Source organism: Xiphophorus couchianus, chromosome 8 (genome assembly GCF_001444195.1).
Source record: "Xiphophorus couchianus chromosome 8, X_couchianus-1.0, whole genome shotgun sequence".
Classification (NCBI taxonomy): Eukaryota; Metazoa; Chordata; class Actinopteri; order Cyprinodontiformes; family Poeciliidae; genus Xiphophorus; species Xiphophorus couchianus.
The window spans coordinates 10711539-10728588 of NC_040235.1; the positions used below are offsets into that span (position 1 = coordinate 10711539).

The 17050-nt window shown below is 37.5% G+C and overlaps 1 protein-coding gene across 1 annotated transcript in view; it reads left to right on the forward strand.

Annotated features, from left to right (window-relative positions):
• Positions 1–17050, forward strand: part of trabd2a (TraB domain containing 2A) — a 52409-nt gene that overhangs the window by 12969 nt on the left and 22390 nt on the right. Inside the window, exons 3-4 of the mRNA XM_028024577.1 lie at positions 15539–15685; positions 15892–16066. Coding sequence (XP_027880378.1) covers positions 15539–15685; positions 15892–16066 — 322 coding nt within the window. The remainder of the gene's footprint in view (positions 1–15538; positions 15686–15891; positions 16067–17050) is intronic.

Genomic DNA, 17050 nt, shown 5'->3' on the forward strand with positions numbered 1-17050 from the left:
GGAAGAACCGCATTGCTGGTTTTGTTGGACCTCAGCGCAGAATTTGACACTTTTGACCATGAGATATTACTGAAACAACAGGGGAGTTGGGTAGGAATATCTGGTTCAGCATTCAATTGGTTGAAATTTTACCTAAACAACAAGAATTTCTTTGTTTTGATAGGTTATTTCTCATGAAAGCAGACAGAAGTCACATGTGGGGTCCCCCATGGCTAAATCCTCTGATTCGCTATCTATATCAGTGTTTCCCAACCCTGGTCCTCAAGGCACACTGCCCTGCATGTTTTAGGTATTTCCTTGCTTCAGTCCAGCTGATTTCAATTGATGACTGATCAACATGCGTTTGTTGAACTGCAATCAGTTGAATCAGGCACATTAAAGCAGGGAAACCTCTAAAACATGTAGGACAGTGTGCCTTGAGGACCAGGGTTGGGAAACACTGATCTATATGATCCTACTTGCTCAGGTTATAGCAGAAAATAAGATTAGCTATCATAATGACGTAGATGATGCACAGCTTTGCATTACCATATCACCAGGTGACTCTGAACCCATCCAAGCACTGAACAAATGCTTAGGTTGTTTCAGCAAGAGCTAGGGAAAGTCATGCATGCGTTTATCATTAGTCGCATTGATTACTGCAACAGTGTCCTCACAGGTCTCCCTAAAAACATCAACCTTACGGACCACTTAGGTCTTCTGGTTGTAGACTTCTCTGCATCCCCAGAACCAGAACCGAAGATGGAGAAGCAGCATTCAACTTCTATTCCTTCTCTGCATTTTCTGCCATTATACCATAGGTCAGTTAATAAACCAAAGGATGTAGAAGTATTTTAGAATTAGTACTCGCTCTTTATGACTCAATTTCTGGTTTATCAGTTTTTTTTCTACAAGGAAGAAAACAACTCAAGTGAAACCAACCCTGAATGTACTTGCAGATGAAATAGCAGATATCTTTGCCACTGCTTTTTTTAGCAGGCAGTTTCCATCCACTGATCCAGCATCTGATTAGGAAACCTTGCTACGGATAAACAGCTCATGGAAAATCACCGAAAACACATTCTGCTGTCTCTCTGTGTTCAACCATTGTAACTTAAGTAAAAAAAAAAAAGCTCAGCATCTACAGTGTACTAATTTATCTTTTCCTTTATAAAAATTTTAATCAATGTTAAATAAGTACAGTTTTTTGCTCTATTAACCCATCCCATTTTTTAAATATTTTGCTTTTCAGGCTCTTGAACAAAGTATTTATGTCTCTAGGCTCTGCTTGCTTTAAATAACAGATAATTAGCCACATTTTACTTAATATGAATGACTACAGCTTTGTGCATGTTTGCTTCAAGAATTAGTCTTTTCAGTCAGGGCAGCAGTTTGAACAAATTGCAGATATTCAGAACCACCACTGCAGATTTTAGTTTCCTGTTGCTTCTTTCTGATTTCAGCAGAGTCAAAAGTTGGATGCTTATTTTTATAATTGGTTTCTGACAAAAACTTGCCTGAATGGAACTGCACTCATTTTCAGCTGTAGGAGACATTTCATCTTGGTTTCTGGACTCCAAATGAAAATTTTACTTTTATTACTCTAAGCCAAAACAATTTTTTTGTCTTTTGAATCTATTGAAAAAACAAATGAATAAAAAATAAATATCTTCAGCAGTACTTTAACTCTTGATGTCACTGCATGCAGTCACTGCAGGCGCCGGATTTCCGGATTGTAACTTATCAAAACCACAACCTCGAGGTTCTCTATTGCTGAGTGTCTCTACAAATTAGGTGATCAGAGCAATATGTTCCTTCCCATATTAGCATCCTGCAATGGAGATGCATCCAACTTGGCTAGAACAGAAACAGACTAGCTAAAGTGACAATTGACAGTGGAGAAAGGGCTCTTGTTACCAAAGAGCAGTCTAAGCCTTACACAGTAAGGCTTTTCTTAATGTGGCTAGAGCAGGGGTGTCAACTCCAGTCCTCAAGGGCCACTCTCTTGCAGTTTGTAGATATGCCACAGGTACAAAATGCTGGATTGAAATAGCTTTATTACCTCCTCCTTGTGTAGATCAATTCTCCAGAGCCTTGCTAATGACCCAATTATTCTATTCAGGTGTGGTGCAGCAGATGCACATCTAAAAGTTGCAGGACAGTGGCCCTCCACGTCTGGAGTTTGACACCTGTGGCCTAGAGCTTTGCCAAAGTTAAGTCAGTTAGGGAACACAACAGCGAACAATCGCCGTGATGGAATATTATTGAAATTAAATGGACATTTTGTGACAAAAACATACACAGTACTTGCAACTTTGACTGTTGTGCCAATGTGGGGTACCTAACTTCCTTGTTAGCTAATACTCTGAAACTTTCCTGTTTCCAACACACCTGAATCAAATGAGTGGCTCATTACCAGATCTCTATAGTGCTTAATGATGTACTTATGAAGGCATTCAGCCATTTTATTAAGGTGTATTGGAGCAGTGATGATTCCAAAGGTTGCAGGATAGTAGTTCTCAAAGGTTGGACATGGGGAACCCTGTGCTAATGCTTTCTTTATACTGGTGCAAGTTGTGGCAGATATGAATTCAATCTAGCACTTCTAGTAACTTGCCAAACCTGGCTGGACTTGGGCCGAGCAACCCAGTGCCAAACCTGTCCACAAGCTCTAGCAAAGAGCATTAATAGTTTCTGCCTCCTTATAAAGTGTTGAAAGGCCTTGTTTCTGCTGCCAAATATGAATCTGGAAGGAATTATTATTGATTATTTGTCTCGTTCTTTTTTCCACAATGGATTCTCTTTGTAGTTGATTTAAAATGTACAGCACATGTTTTAGATATCCTCCGTGGCCTCTAAAACTTTTCCAAAAATGTTGTGAATGTAGCTTTTAAGCTGAGAAGGTGAGGCTAAAGTAGATCTCACACTGATGTTAGTTGATGCTAATAAAATGTTTCAGTAAATTCATTTAATAACCCAATAAAAAAGCAAGTTATGGTTTTGAACCAACATGACCATAAATCCACTTGTGTCTCTCCAGTTCCAGTCTGCGTTTTTGTGGCTTTAGTGGAATTTCACAGGTGGGCACCACACAGGAGGGTCTGTCAGACTCTGCAGATGTTTTGACCAGAGTCGGAGTCAGACAAGCAAATGTCATGATGTTCTTACTTTCAACAAAAATCTGATGAATAGGTGTCCTGTACATCAACAGGAAGTTTCAATCTACACTGCCAAGTGGTCATTGCTTACCTCTGAGACAGGAGTTACACTTTGGTGTTCAAGTCTTCAACTTGACTACATTTTGGCTTTAAATAAGGAGAAATTATGCATGTCCACAATTAGTTTTTTGTCATGTACTTCATTTATAGATGCATCAATTCATGTGAGTAAGAAGTGCAACAATTTACTGGTATGGATTTTCTTACTGAAACCACTTTTGTATCAGGCAACTGTTTATTATAATAATGACATCTAAAACACTGCAGGCCTCACTTGCTTTAATTAAAGACAGTCTTCTTAATGTAATAATAAAACATAAACTGGGTAAAAATGCCATCAACAGCACAGTTCCAAGGCAAAAATTGTGATGCTCTGGAGTTGCTTTCTTGCTTTAGGACTTCAATGATTTGCAGTAATCGATGGAAACATGAAGGCAATTATGAGAGATGTAAAATGTGTGTAATTGTGCATCTCTATTATTCAATATGTACTTGATTTTGATCTTATGATAAATTGCGCTATACAAAAATTATTGTTAATGTGGATGTACAATAGACAAACTGATTTTGTGGAAATTAGCAAAACATTCAAAATAATATATATATTTGTAGTTGGCAATCTGTGACAGTTCATCTTACAGTAAACCAATGATTTAGTTTTTTAACATCTAGAATTATGCAACTGATTCAGTCAAACATTAGTTTATGTGGTTGCACGAGGAACAATTTAGGGATCAGAAGTGATAGTTAAGTGTAGGGAATAGGGCTTGGCATTATGACTGAAAAACATATTACAATATTAGCATTTCATATCAGTTGATATCAATAATCGTTGATTAGTTTTTTGTTTTAAATATCCACAATACAGCTATTCTGGTAAGGTACAATTTAAACTTTTATCCACCATTTCCTCTTCCACCTATTGCACTTATTTTGACTCAACCTTGTCCTATTTTATTTTTAAGGGGCTTTGGACTGAATCAAGAAACTGCCCCCATATAATCACGCATGACGGTTATATTCTGTGAAATGCGGAGATTCTGCACACACTGTCCGCAAACGGTTGAGATTTCATATTCGAGCATACCGATTGCATACATTTCTCCCTGAGACTTGTTTCAGTGCAAAGTGGTACAGCATGCTAATTTTGATCTTCATTAACGTTTTGCAATTTTAAGCTTTCATGTGAGACAATTTGATATTGTGTTTTCTTTCTGGAAACATACATTGAGACTTGACTCACCTAAAAAATAGCCGTTTTTCTCCACTTAAAGCTTTAACAGGATCTTTTGAAATCGGGAATTAAATTTTCAGTTAATCCACACAGTTTTTCTTCTTTATGTGGACAAAAAGACAATACCTTCATTGTCATTTTCAGCAGTCAGAAGTCATACATTTTTGATAAGATCTTGTTAGCGAAAGACCCTCTGTGATTAGTACTTCTTGCCTTTTGGAAGTATGAGTGATGTTGTTCTAAACACAACTGGAAATGTGATGGTCTGTTGCTCTGACTTGTTTTTAATTCATACAGGGAAGAGATGTTGCATAATCCTGTTGTGTGCATAGCACTGTATATGTTTGCATATGTGCAGAGCATTTTTTCTGTCTGTCACCAGATTACTGTTTGTGAGATTTATATCTGTGAAATTGTACCACCGTGTCAAGAAATTCGACCATAACTATGGAGAACATTAACAAATAAGATGAGGTAACTATCAGAAACCAAAATACATGTTGACTTTCCGTGTGAAGTGTGTAAAAAGGAAATTAACTGTCAACTTAGCAGAACTGTTTGAAACAGATGTAAAAAAAACCCACATTGAATAACAGGTAGAAGTCACACTTCTAATGTTTCGATTGTTTGGTTTGACTGTGCCACATAACCACTTTTCTGTAACTACATACCTTGCTATTTTGAGTTGGCCAGTTCTTGAATTTACCTAGAGATAACTATTTTGAAAATTAGACTTCCTTTTAGGTCACATTTCATATTTTGTCCATAATTTGGCTCTGACATAGAAGTTATAAATCAGGTTTGCTTAAGCCATTTGAAATGGTTAGTGTATGATAGCGACATCCTCTGGTTCCCCAAAAATGGTGGAAAAACATGGTGGAGCAAGTATAAGATTGATGTGTAATTACTGCCAACCCCAATTACTCCCACCTTACAATAGCAACTAACCCAATAAGAAAAAGTTTTAAAAGAGACTATTACCTTAAACCATATGTTTTTAGATGTGTCCTTGCATTCAAGAACTGTGCTTTTAAAAATTTTGCATTTATCTTTTAACTATTAATGCAATCAAAATGCAGTTTTACCCCCTAATCCTTAAGTCTGTTTAAGAAGTTTGCAGCTTGGTTTAATCGAAAATATAATACCTACAAAGTTGTATTGAGGCGCCGCTGGGAGATTGTAACACACACAGATTCCATTAGAACTGCATGTGCCTGCATGTCAGTGCTGAAGGTTGGTAATGTCTGCACCCTGAAACCGCCACTTCAACGGTGTGAAACCAGTTGGTCATTAGGAACAATGAAACAATGTTAATAGCATTTTTAAAAGAAAATTCTAATTTGTTTCCTTTTCCGACCCGCTCCATGTCCAACTAAGAGATAGGTTAAGAGGAAAACACCCACTGGAGGTTAAGTCAGATAAAATCTCTAAATATGACATTATTCATGGTGAAATAGCCAATTGTTCTTTGAGAAGCTGCAAATCTTTAAAATGTCTTGCATACTCCCATAATTTTGTTTGTCTAACTGATTCTCTGTCCACAGACCTTCTTAATAGTTTCTTTCTTAGTGAGCTGCTTTTTATGTTGTGGCTCTGTCAACTGTTATTTTGGTCTTCACTTCACATGATACATTTTTGTTTATGCATGCAACGTCTTCATTGAATACAAATTGTTGCATCTATAAAAACCTAGCAGCATGCACATTGACAAAGTTTGGGTGTTTTTCATACTTTGTTGACTCTTTTCGTGTCTGTGGTCAGGCAGCAGGCCAAACGAATGTCTTCACAGCCGTAACCCCACCTTTCTCTTTCTTTTCTTAGTTTTCGGCTTCTCAGCTGTTGATTTTTTTGTTTGCAGTCACGGTCTATAACTTTGTCACTCTGTTTGTCTCTCAAAACTGTTTTTCACCCTCTGTTTATTTCTGTCTGCCCCTTGTCTCTGTTGCCCATCAGCAAAACAACCAAATCCATTTCTCAGATGGTTTGGATACTTCTTACTATTTTCCATTACATGGAAAATATGATCTTAATATGTGTTGCTGTGTGTGTAGGTACCACTTGTGGTACATGAAAGTATATTGTGTTTTCTGTGTTTTCATGTAGAGCAATAGAAATGGTACAAACTACCTCAAAGGGTTTACATGCAAATTGATATGAATGACTACATACATATTTGTGTTTGTTTGTTTCAAGAATTGGTCTTTTCAGTCAGGGCAGTGGTTTAAACAAATTGCAGATATTCAGAACCACCACTGCAGATTTTAGTTTCCTGTTGCATCTTTCTGATTTCAGCAGAGTCAAAAGTTGGATGCTTATTTTTGGAATTGGTTTCTGACAAGAACTTGTCTGAATGGAACTGCACTCATTTTCAGTGCAACATTTCATCTTGGATTCTGGACTCCAAATGAAAAACAAGGGTTTAATTTATGAAATATAAAAACGTTCTTCAATTAAAATGAGAGATGGAAAACATGGTTTGGAGCATTAAATCAGTTGGGCTGTAAACCATCTCGTTATAATTTTTTAGCCCACAACATTTTTATCTTATTTATATAATATGCAATGCTACCATAGATTTGTCATATTTCCTGGAAACACATTTGCATGTGCAGTTTAATTATTACAAGAACAGTACTTGTTTCTGGGCTGAAGAAACATATTTGTCCACTTATCTTATAATAATTATTATGGATGTCTGAACCATGATACCTTGAAATATCTTGAAAGTATAACAGGCATGTACACATATGGTTGGTATATGTTTACTGAATGGTTTACTATATTTTTCTCTGTGTTTTTAAGCATAAATTCACTGTCTCTTCAGTCAACAGCCAGCCATTAAGGTGGTCAATATATCTTATGACTTGCTGCATTTGTTAGATCCAGACTGTGAAGCTGGCCTGTGCCATTTACATGTGCATATAAGAGTGAGAATAAAAGGAAGATTTAGAAATAAAGGAAACTGTGCTGTGAATGTTTGTGGTTTCCCACTCCTCTTACAAACACGTGTGTTTGGTCACAGTTACAGTAGGTTGTGAGGATCGGTGAAGTGTCATATACACCCTCACTCTGTCAATTCATAGTTTGAAGATGATATTACTAAAATATCACCATATAGTTCATGATTTTCTCAAAGCTCTTGGTAGCCACCTGTTTTTTATAGACTATTACAGAGTACTTCATATTGGCAGATATCTACAAGTTGGTTGGGGTGTGTTCCCAGCTTGCTTAGGGTGTAGTGAAGTAGGAAAGTGTGAAAGGTTCAGAAGTTGGCATTTCAATCACCACAATCCCCACTATGCACACACAAAAACACCGCCTCAAACCATCGGGCTATTTGGTTTGAGACTGATTCCCTGTGACAGCCTAAATATTTGGCTGTGTCCAGGCACCAAGGTAAATGCACCCCACAAGAATGTTTTTATAGGGCACAAGGGGAAGACCAAAAAGGGGAGTGAGAGAGGTAGGCTTAGGATAGATGCAAAGTGAGAAAAATGGAAGAACACACAGTAAAAAAGAGATGAAGAGAGCTTTTTAACGTGGATATAAATGTGGTGTAAGTGACAGTTCCTGCTTTTAAAGATATCAGTGTGTCTTAAAGGGTCTGACATTAAATTAGTTTATTTTAAAGTCGTGTTAGGATGAAACTACATGATGCACTTTGACATGGATGTTTTAAAGAAAACAGTATATCAAACATATATTTTACATGTTCTGACATAAAACTTATAACGTGAATATCTAAGATTCCGTTTTAAGAAGTTATTCCCCAATCAAGAAACTGTTAACAAAATCAACCATTTTTTTGCAACTCTTACCAGCTGATCAGAGTCTAGCAGATTAAAATGCAGAAAAATTGAAAAGTTTCACCTGAATAGCTGAATAAGATGTGAGATTAGGAGGGGGGTGAAGAGATGTGGGACACATCCAGGTGGACACTAGAGATTTGGAGGCTGGGTGCACCTGCTCTGATCCAGTGGACTTGCTGTGCTTGGTTGGCCTGGGTTTCACTCTACTCTCTGCCCCTCTGGCCCCCTGGCATCTTTGGGGATCTGTGGAGGGTTCCATGGCTCCGGTCAGCAACTTATGTGTGGGTATGGATGGGACAAGCAAGGGGCCAGTTGTGGAGCTGCTTCCCAATGTCCTCACCTGTTACCCTCCTCCCTAAGCAACACCATACATCAGAAGGATCTTGAGGTGTGGGATGATGGACCTTGCAGGCATCGGGGGAGCATTACGCAGTGCCTTCCCCTTTACTATATTTGGCCACTAGAAACACATTAAGAGATTTTGGGTTTGGATGGTGGAGAGTTTGCTGTCAGCAAGCACTGGGGTGTTATACACCCAGCCACAATATGGGATGTCTTGCATATCAGCCACAACCCCAATATTAATCAATTTTAGACATATATATCTTCAATCATAGTGCATTTCATATGGCCATATACACATCTCCAGTGCCTGAATTGGTGGTGTGGAGATGACCTAGCACTTTGCGGTACACTTAAGTGGATGGAAATAGCTGCTTGGATAACTCGGTGGGTCAATTTAGTGATTGGAAAGAACGAAAGATGACTGTCTACTGACACTGTCCTTCCACTCTGACTTTGCTTCAGAAGATCCGAAGAAAATTGTGGTAGAAATAAAACAAAAACAAGTGTGTCTAATTTGTAGAAACATACCCAGAAAGATATAAGACAAATTATTGAGCAAAGCATGTTAATACTTATCATAAATATGTACTTTTTTTCCAACGTCAGTGTAGAGTTTGAAATTTTTTAACACTTATTTCATTGAACAATTAAAATTGTCACAGTAGTAAGCCATAAAGCAATCAAGGGTTGCTGCTATGCTATTGTAGAGTTGAAAATAAATTTCCATTCCAGTCAATGTTGTTTTTTTTTTTTTTTTTTTTACATTTTTCTTAAAGAAAGAAACTTTGTGTGTGCACACAGACTTAAGAAGTTTGCCTGGCGGAGAAAGTGGCTCCTGTCAACATTCATAGATTGAAATGTTGACGATCAAAAGGAATAGGATATATCAATTATGTCTAGGGATAGATTTTCCTTTCAAACTGAGGGGGAAACAATTTTTGGCCATCATTACTTTCAAAGCTATGGGCCTGGGGAGTTTTCCCTATGTGGCTTGGCAGTTTCTCCATTTTACTTTCCCTTTTTTCTCTCCTGTGGAGGAATTCATGGCCCCATACTTCCTTTCTTTTGCATCGTATTGGAAAATATTAATAAACTTATCTTCAAAGGGCAACTTTGAGCTCTGTGAAAGCTGCCATAATCTATGATGATGAAACATTTAAATATATCCTCACACACGAATGCATACACACACACACCAGCATGGAGACGCATACAGAAAAGACCTAATCTTGTACAGGTGTGTGCACACTTACATGCACGGAAACACAGAAATGCAGTGAGGAGGTCATTAGTGACCCGAGGAATGTAGAGGTCAAATCTTAAAAGACCTGGTTGATAGAGGGGATGTATAAGATCAAAGGAGAAGAAGAGGAGAGAGAGAGGGAGAGATGGATGGAAAAGAAGCATAGGATAAATAGGATCAGAAGAGAGAGGGAGAGGAATAAGAGAAAGATGAGTTTGTGAATGAAAGCGGAGGTGTGGTGCAGAAGGAGGAAACGTAAAAAGAAAGTGTTGAGGAAAGGTATAAAGAAAGAAAGGGGGCTGAGGGTGGAGGTATGGAGTGTAGAAACAATACAGATAACTCAATTTGACAGGTGTGTGTATTTGTGTTTAAATGGTAGGTTTTCAGCCTGAAAGTGAAAGCCTCTGCAGTGATGAGAGATTTATGCATGTGGTGCGTGTGTGTCTGTGTGTCTGCGGATTCCTGCTAAATAAGACTGAGTGCATTTTAGAAGCCACAAAACCCACAAGTTATTGGAGTCATTTCTTTCAAAATGTGGAAAAAAAGAAAATCATTTGGGTTTTCATATCTACAATGGGAAATCGTTTTTACCACATTTCACCACACCAAATCAGAGAAAAATACTAAAGCTCAATGAAACTTCTCATCTTAGGATAGCACAACATCTGTTGAAAAACTGCCTCATGAATAAAATAAATGTTCTAATATTTCACTCACATTATTGTAGATATGACTTGGTCCATTTTTATGGGTGGGTGATATGGTTTTAGCAAAATAATCCAACTTCATCTTACTATGCATCTGATACAGCTAATAATGATCATACCAGCTGAGCCAGGCTAATAGACATTTTTGGACATGACACAAAACATCTGTGGAAGCATCTTCATCTTACATCCACCACTGCTACCGAGAGTCAGAACATTGATCCAAAAATAATATTTCTTAATCCCATTCTACCCTGTTTAGACAATTTCCACTTTAAAATTCCATTACCAAGACATGTCAATGTTATCTATAAAGCTAGAAAGATATTTGCCAAAGGAGTAAAAGCCAAAACAGTTTTTGCTCTCAAAAGTTAGGGATTATGGTTGTTTTTCATGGGTCAGAATATAAACTATTTTATACCCTAAACTATTTCTCTGAGTTAAGAATTTACTCATTAGTTTCACCACACAAGGCTGTTAATAGATATAATTGGATGATGATCTAATGCTCGTTGACTTTTTAATGTTTGCCTGTGCAAACCACTGTTTGGGTTTGACATGTTTAACAAAGATTGATGCATTCACTGCTGGGTTCGCTGCTTTCTTTGTCTAGACAGATTTTATGCATGAGCCATTGTAAGTTTGAAAGTCCTTATTCTTTAAAAGATCTACTGCATCGTTTTAGGTAGAGACAAACATGTTCAGAAGATAAAAATTGTGTGTACATCAACTTGTGCATGACACGAATATGCAGATGATTTAACATCCTGTCGTGTTGTCTCGTGAAGTTTCGATAGTAACTTTGAAGGGGAGTCTTTCTCTTTCCTTTTTCATTACCCTTTCTTTCGGTATAATTGATTTGACTTTTTTGCACTACCGGTTTCTGGTAGAAATCATTGGACTTCCCTTTGCCTGAAACATCTTCATGCGTGTGCAAGATAGAAGTAAGAGTTGTGTTACTGTGATAACATGAGAAAGACAGAGGGAAACAGAGCAATGTTCGGAAGACTTCATTTGTACTTGGGAGAAAGCCAAGGCTCATTGAACCGGCTGCAGTAGAGGGTGTGCACGTGTGTGTGCGTGTATATATACTTTGATACACTTGTTACAACACATGGTTTTCTACTCATACGCAGACACACTATCAGTCATAAGACAAAGAAAAACACCCACGCAGAAAGATGTGCTGCATGCAGGCACACACATGCTCCTCTTTAGAATCTCATTAAAACTGCATTGGAAATTAAGTTACTGGAGCGCTCTAAAGCCAATGCCAGCACTTGCAATTAGAAAATCCGGTGCTAGCCAAAGGCCTTACCATGCAAGGAGCATATCATTATGTTTGCATGTTGTTCGCATTACAGCACACTCACTCATTGATAGGAACCCTCACTCACTTTTTATTTTCTGTACTTTTGGGTGCAGAGTAAATGTGTTGCCGACAATATTGAGCCTAAATACTGTTTATGTACCTCGTCATCTAAGTTGCTATCATATTGTTTCTTGTCATGCCATGTATTCTGATGTATCCGAAAACTAAATTTTTATGAGTTTAAGTGTGACAAAATGATCATTTCCTGAAACATCAAGTTCTGTCACTGAATGTTTGCAGGTTACCCAGGATGCATTTCAACTCTGTACCATGTATGTGTATTGGGATAAAGGGTGTATGATTCAGAATTTGCATCTAGGGTATTTTATTTGTGAAGTCATATTTTGATTCTACACTGTCATTCTGGGGATGAAAGCTTAATGCTCTTTACACAGTCACAGAGAGTTACTTGAAATCATTTAGCATGCCACTGTGTGTGAATCTTTATCATAGCAGACAGTGGCTACATAGTATAGAAAGAGACAAAGTAACCTTATCAAGTATTTGTTGCAATGTTCAGGTATATACTATACATTGTGCAGAAGAAGTGAATATGTGGTGGCACTTATGCCACACACTTTTTTGACGTCTGAGAAATCTGTGTATTTGCTTAGCTAGATAACATATTATATTAAAGGACTTGTAGAAAGACATTGTTGCTATTTTACTACACATACTGTATATTCATGTCACATTTTAAAGTTGCCAGAATTTTTATGTTTTACTCAGGAAAAATCGATGTCTGAAAGGTCCCCAAACCTAAACATTGTGCTGCCATACAAAGTCTTCTGACAGAGGCTGATGCATACTGTGTTCATACTCTTCTGAGAGTCTTATAAAATCAGTCACATGCTGATACTGTGCTGTTTCACATGATTCCTATGCAGCCAGTGCATGGATAAACAGAGACAAATGCAAGTTAGTTTAAGAAATGTTGGTTTTTGCTAACAAAAGAAAAATTTATACACAATGCAGAGTTTTTAAGAACACACAACCCTAAATATTTACTTGCAGAAGTTTAAACAATGTGCTCAGTTTCTGGAAAATGGAGTCCAGTTTGTATTCAAGAATTACAACTTGAATGTAAATGATCAGACTGAACATACAGTTTTATTTCATGTAATAGTTAGTGGGTAACAGCTTAAAGTGCTACATACAACGCAAACCAGTTTTACAAGATCTGGATAAACAAAAAGTTCACATTAAAACAGTTATGGTGACCTAACTTGTAAAACAAAAATGACCTGTTTCGTCAACCTATGTGCCACAAATATGCACACAGAGTAATGTTGTAAAGCTCATAAACTACAAGTGCAGAAACTCAGATTAAAGACACTGTAAAAAATGATCAAAGTATTTCCAGGGAGACAGAAAAGTGACGTAATAGACTGACAGCAATTGTTTTTCATTTCTGTGTCTTAGAAAGAAGTACAGTTGGAAATCACATGATTGAGATGTTATTGCACATATGTTTTAACTTTCCTCTTGCCTTTTCATTATTTTCCTTTGATTACCTGTCATTTGAAATGATCTGAGCAGAACGCCTGCGATTGTTTATTTTACTTGATGGAAAAATGTTCCATTGGCCAGTTGGCGTGTTAGCTTTTGTTACGCCAAAACAAGTTCATCGTTGTCAGTGCATTGTGTTCGCTCCTCCAGCACTCAGCTGCATTCAGGGCTTTTGCTGCCAAATCTGTATGAGATTTCAACAAAAAATTGTTACTATTTCTCTTCGTAATCGGTGATCCCAGTATAATATTTTTCTAACCGTAATTGATGCAGTGTCTCTTTAAAGACACTCTACAAAGCTTTCTCCCCAGTCTTTTTGGCAAATCCAACACTAAGCTAACACACTCCAGAGCAAGAGCTTTCAACTGAGCCGCTGAACACTCCAAATCTCCACATGTGGGAATCTAACTGTGATGATGTTTGCTCTAGACACACACACCCACCCCACTCCATTTCAACAAGAGGGGACATTTCCATGACAAAGGACAATTATTGACTTTCATTGGCTCCGCTCGCTTTGATATCAGCTAGGGGTGTGTCTGTGTTTCTCTCTGTGTGTGTAAGAGGGGCGGCGAGTTAGAGGACAGCAGCGGAGGAGAAGAAACGGAGGGACCTGATGAAAGGAACCGAGTGGGAAAATGCACCCACTGACCCTAAGTGCACTAATAGGACTGGAAGATAACAGAGAAAACACAAAACCAAATTGTTTTAAAGTTTGTTTTTCCTTCCTTTCCTTACATTTTTGCAGTAGTTTTATAAATTTCTTTCCTTTTTGTTGGTTAGATTTTAAAATACAGAAATTTGACTGATCCTCACCCCCACCACATTGCCCTCCTCCTCCTCTCTTTGCTGCCATAATTTAAGGGGCTGAAAGGCATGGTGAGCGGAGAAAGAGAAGAGTAGAGAGCGGAGAAAAAGGGGAGACCCTGCAGATGAGGGCCTTCCTTCACGGACGTGGCACAGATGTGAGGGTGTTTTTTGTGAAATGAGCTGGGGAGGGGCAGTGATAGGCTAATTTGAGAAGAATAAAGACAGGGTACCTTTCATATGCAGAGCACCACTTTGATGCGCGGCTGATGAAAGCTGGAAGGAGCGCAGAAAAGAGGGTGATGGAGGGCTTCTTTGTCCCGTAACAAGAAGGCATCTGCTCTCTGCTGCCCCGCTCTCTTTGGCAACATAGAGGGTCCCATAATGGGACGGCCCAATAAAAAAGTGTCTGCGGAGCACCTTAGAATACTGAACGCAGAAAAAAAAAAGGACTGTTGCTTTGGTCTGCCTTATTAGCATCCCCATTTTTGTATTAAGCCAACATGTATTTGACTGAAAATCTCTTGCAATCCACTAAGAATACATATAGAGCACACGTTTGCACTAAATTAGAAAAATATGTTGCTAAATATTTTTTACTAGTAATTCAAAGAAGTTTTTTTTTCTCATGGCCACAAGTGAAGTTGTTATTAAGCTCAATCAAGATCAGTATTTAAACCACAAGCATCGAAAGTATTACAGTAAAAAAGAATTGTGTTACATAGTTTTCTTCTCAGTTGCAGAAAAAGACAAACTGTACACACATGCACAAAAAAAACCCATTCAATTACAGCCATGTTGTCTCAGGGCAACTGCAGGTATATCAGTTTAAATGCAAGTAAATGCAAGTATATCAGTTTAAAGTTGTAATATTGGGCATCATCTACTTTATCTACCCTCAAAACTTAAGATAAATCCAACTTGTATTAACGTTACAGACTTATGTGTGCTAAAAAAGTAAAAGTCTTTTGCCTAAACTCCTTAAATATTTTTTTTCTATATAAATATTTTGGTGGGAACGCTTTCTTACTGTAGTTTACTGTACTGAAACAAAACATTTATTTTCCAAATGCAGTTTCAGTTTTAAAATGCTATTTTGCAAAAGAGAAAAGGTCAGTGTTTTCAACCTGCCTGAAGCCAGGCCACTGTCCTTCTACACTCCCATGATGGAATATAAAAGCTAAAGCATAACACAGTTAAATATTTGTGTGCTCCCCTGTGTTGAAATTGTATTTGTGAGAAGGAAGACTTTGGGTGTAAATTTGAATGAAAAAACAAACAAAAAACAAATCAATATTTGGTTGCTTTGCTCTAGGTGATCTTTGCCCTGAACCAGACATTATTGCAGCAGGAGTCACTGAGAGCAGGAAGCCTCCGGGTCCCGTACACAACCGAGGACCTAATCAGACACTACAACTGTGGGGATCTCAATTCTATCATCTTCAATCATGACACATCACAGGTCTGTCCAGTGAATCTCATAACTTGTGCTACCTTTCTACTAATAACACCCTGCTTAATACATGTAACATTTTCACCTATCAACATTTAGTTTATCTTACTGACATGGCCATTATCCTTGCTTTCTTTACAGTTCAAGTCAAAGTTCAAAAATCTCTATTTTTTAATCATTATGAAATGAATGGCATTTTTTGTTCACTGTCAAAGGTGCCTAACTTCAACAATGTGACCCTGCGACCAAGCGAGCAGGTGACTGCCCAGGAAATCGATGCCTACTTCCGACAGGAACTGATTTACAAGAGGAATGAGAGGATGGGCAAGAGGGTGAAAGCCCTGCTGGAGGAACACCCAGACAAGAGCTTCTTCTTTGCCTTTGGTGCAGGTTGGTCTTTGATTATTATAAAAGCTAATATGGATTCAAAATGTGATCACACAAGTGAATGGACTGCAGTGATTCCAGATTTGCAACGGTTGCTTTTGAGACATTGCTCGATATAAAATTAGACCTATCCAACATTAGAGGAGAAATGTGGGATTTACAGTATTTCGCTTTTACTGCACTTTTAACATTCAGTGTCTCCAGGAAGTGCCAAGTCTGGACATTTAAAATCAAGTGGGTTAGATGAACTGATCAGTGATAAATGTGAACACTATCTACATAAGCACCTGATCACAATCATTAGAACTGGCAAAAAGTTTAAAGTTTTTACATCTTGTTCTAGAACTGACATTGATTTTTGTAAACCTCCCTTCAGACCCATCTCCTAATAAACATTAGTAAATATAGTGGAAGGATTTCCCAGTAGAACTGAAGATGATGTCACTACAAAGGGCGGGGCTACGTCATGTTAAACCCTACAGATTAGGAATACAAAGCCAGGTGTGTGAACATAAGTCACCCAATGATTTTAGCAATATAAATTATGTCAAACATGACCCATCTCATCTATTTCTGCATCAGTTTGAATATTTAAAAAATATTGGATATGTTTCTGTAAAAAAGAACAATCCAGAGTTTTTGCCACTTCAGTATACAAATTTTGCACATAAACAATAGTTTCACTCTACATCCTTATAAAATTATTTGTTTTAACTTCATGTATTATTATAAAAAGAAGTAAAGCATGGCTTGTTCCCATTTCAAATAAATAAAAAATAGCTAAATTATTATATGCATAGTTGACAAATAAAATGTGTTTTTACCAAACCTAAAAATATCTAATATATAGTGCTTACTTAGTTCTGGACAAAAATTGATTGTTAAATTTAACCTAGATTTAAAGAGAGTTATATTTAAATATATCATGATATAAAGTGGCTTTAGGTTTGGATCTCAATCTTTTTCAGTTCTTTATCCAAATACTTT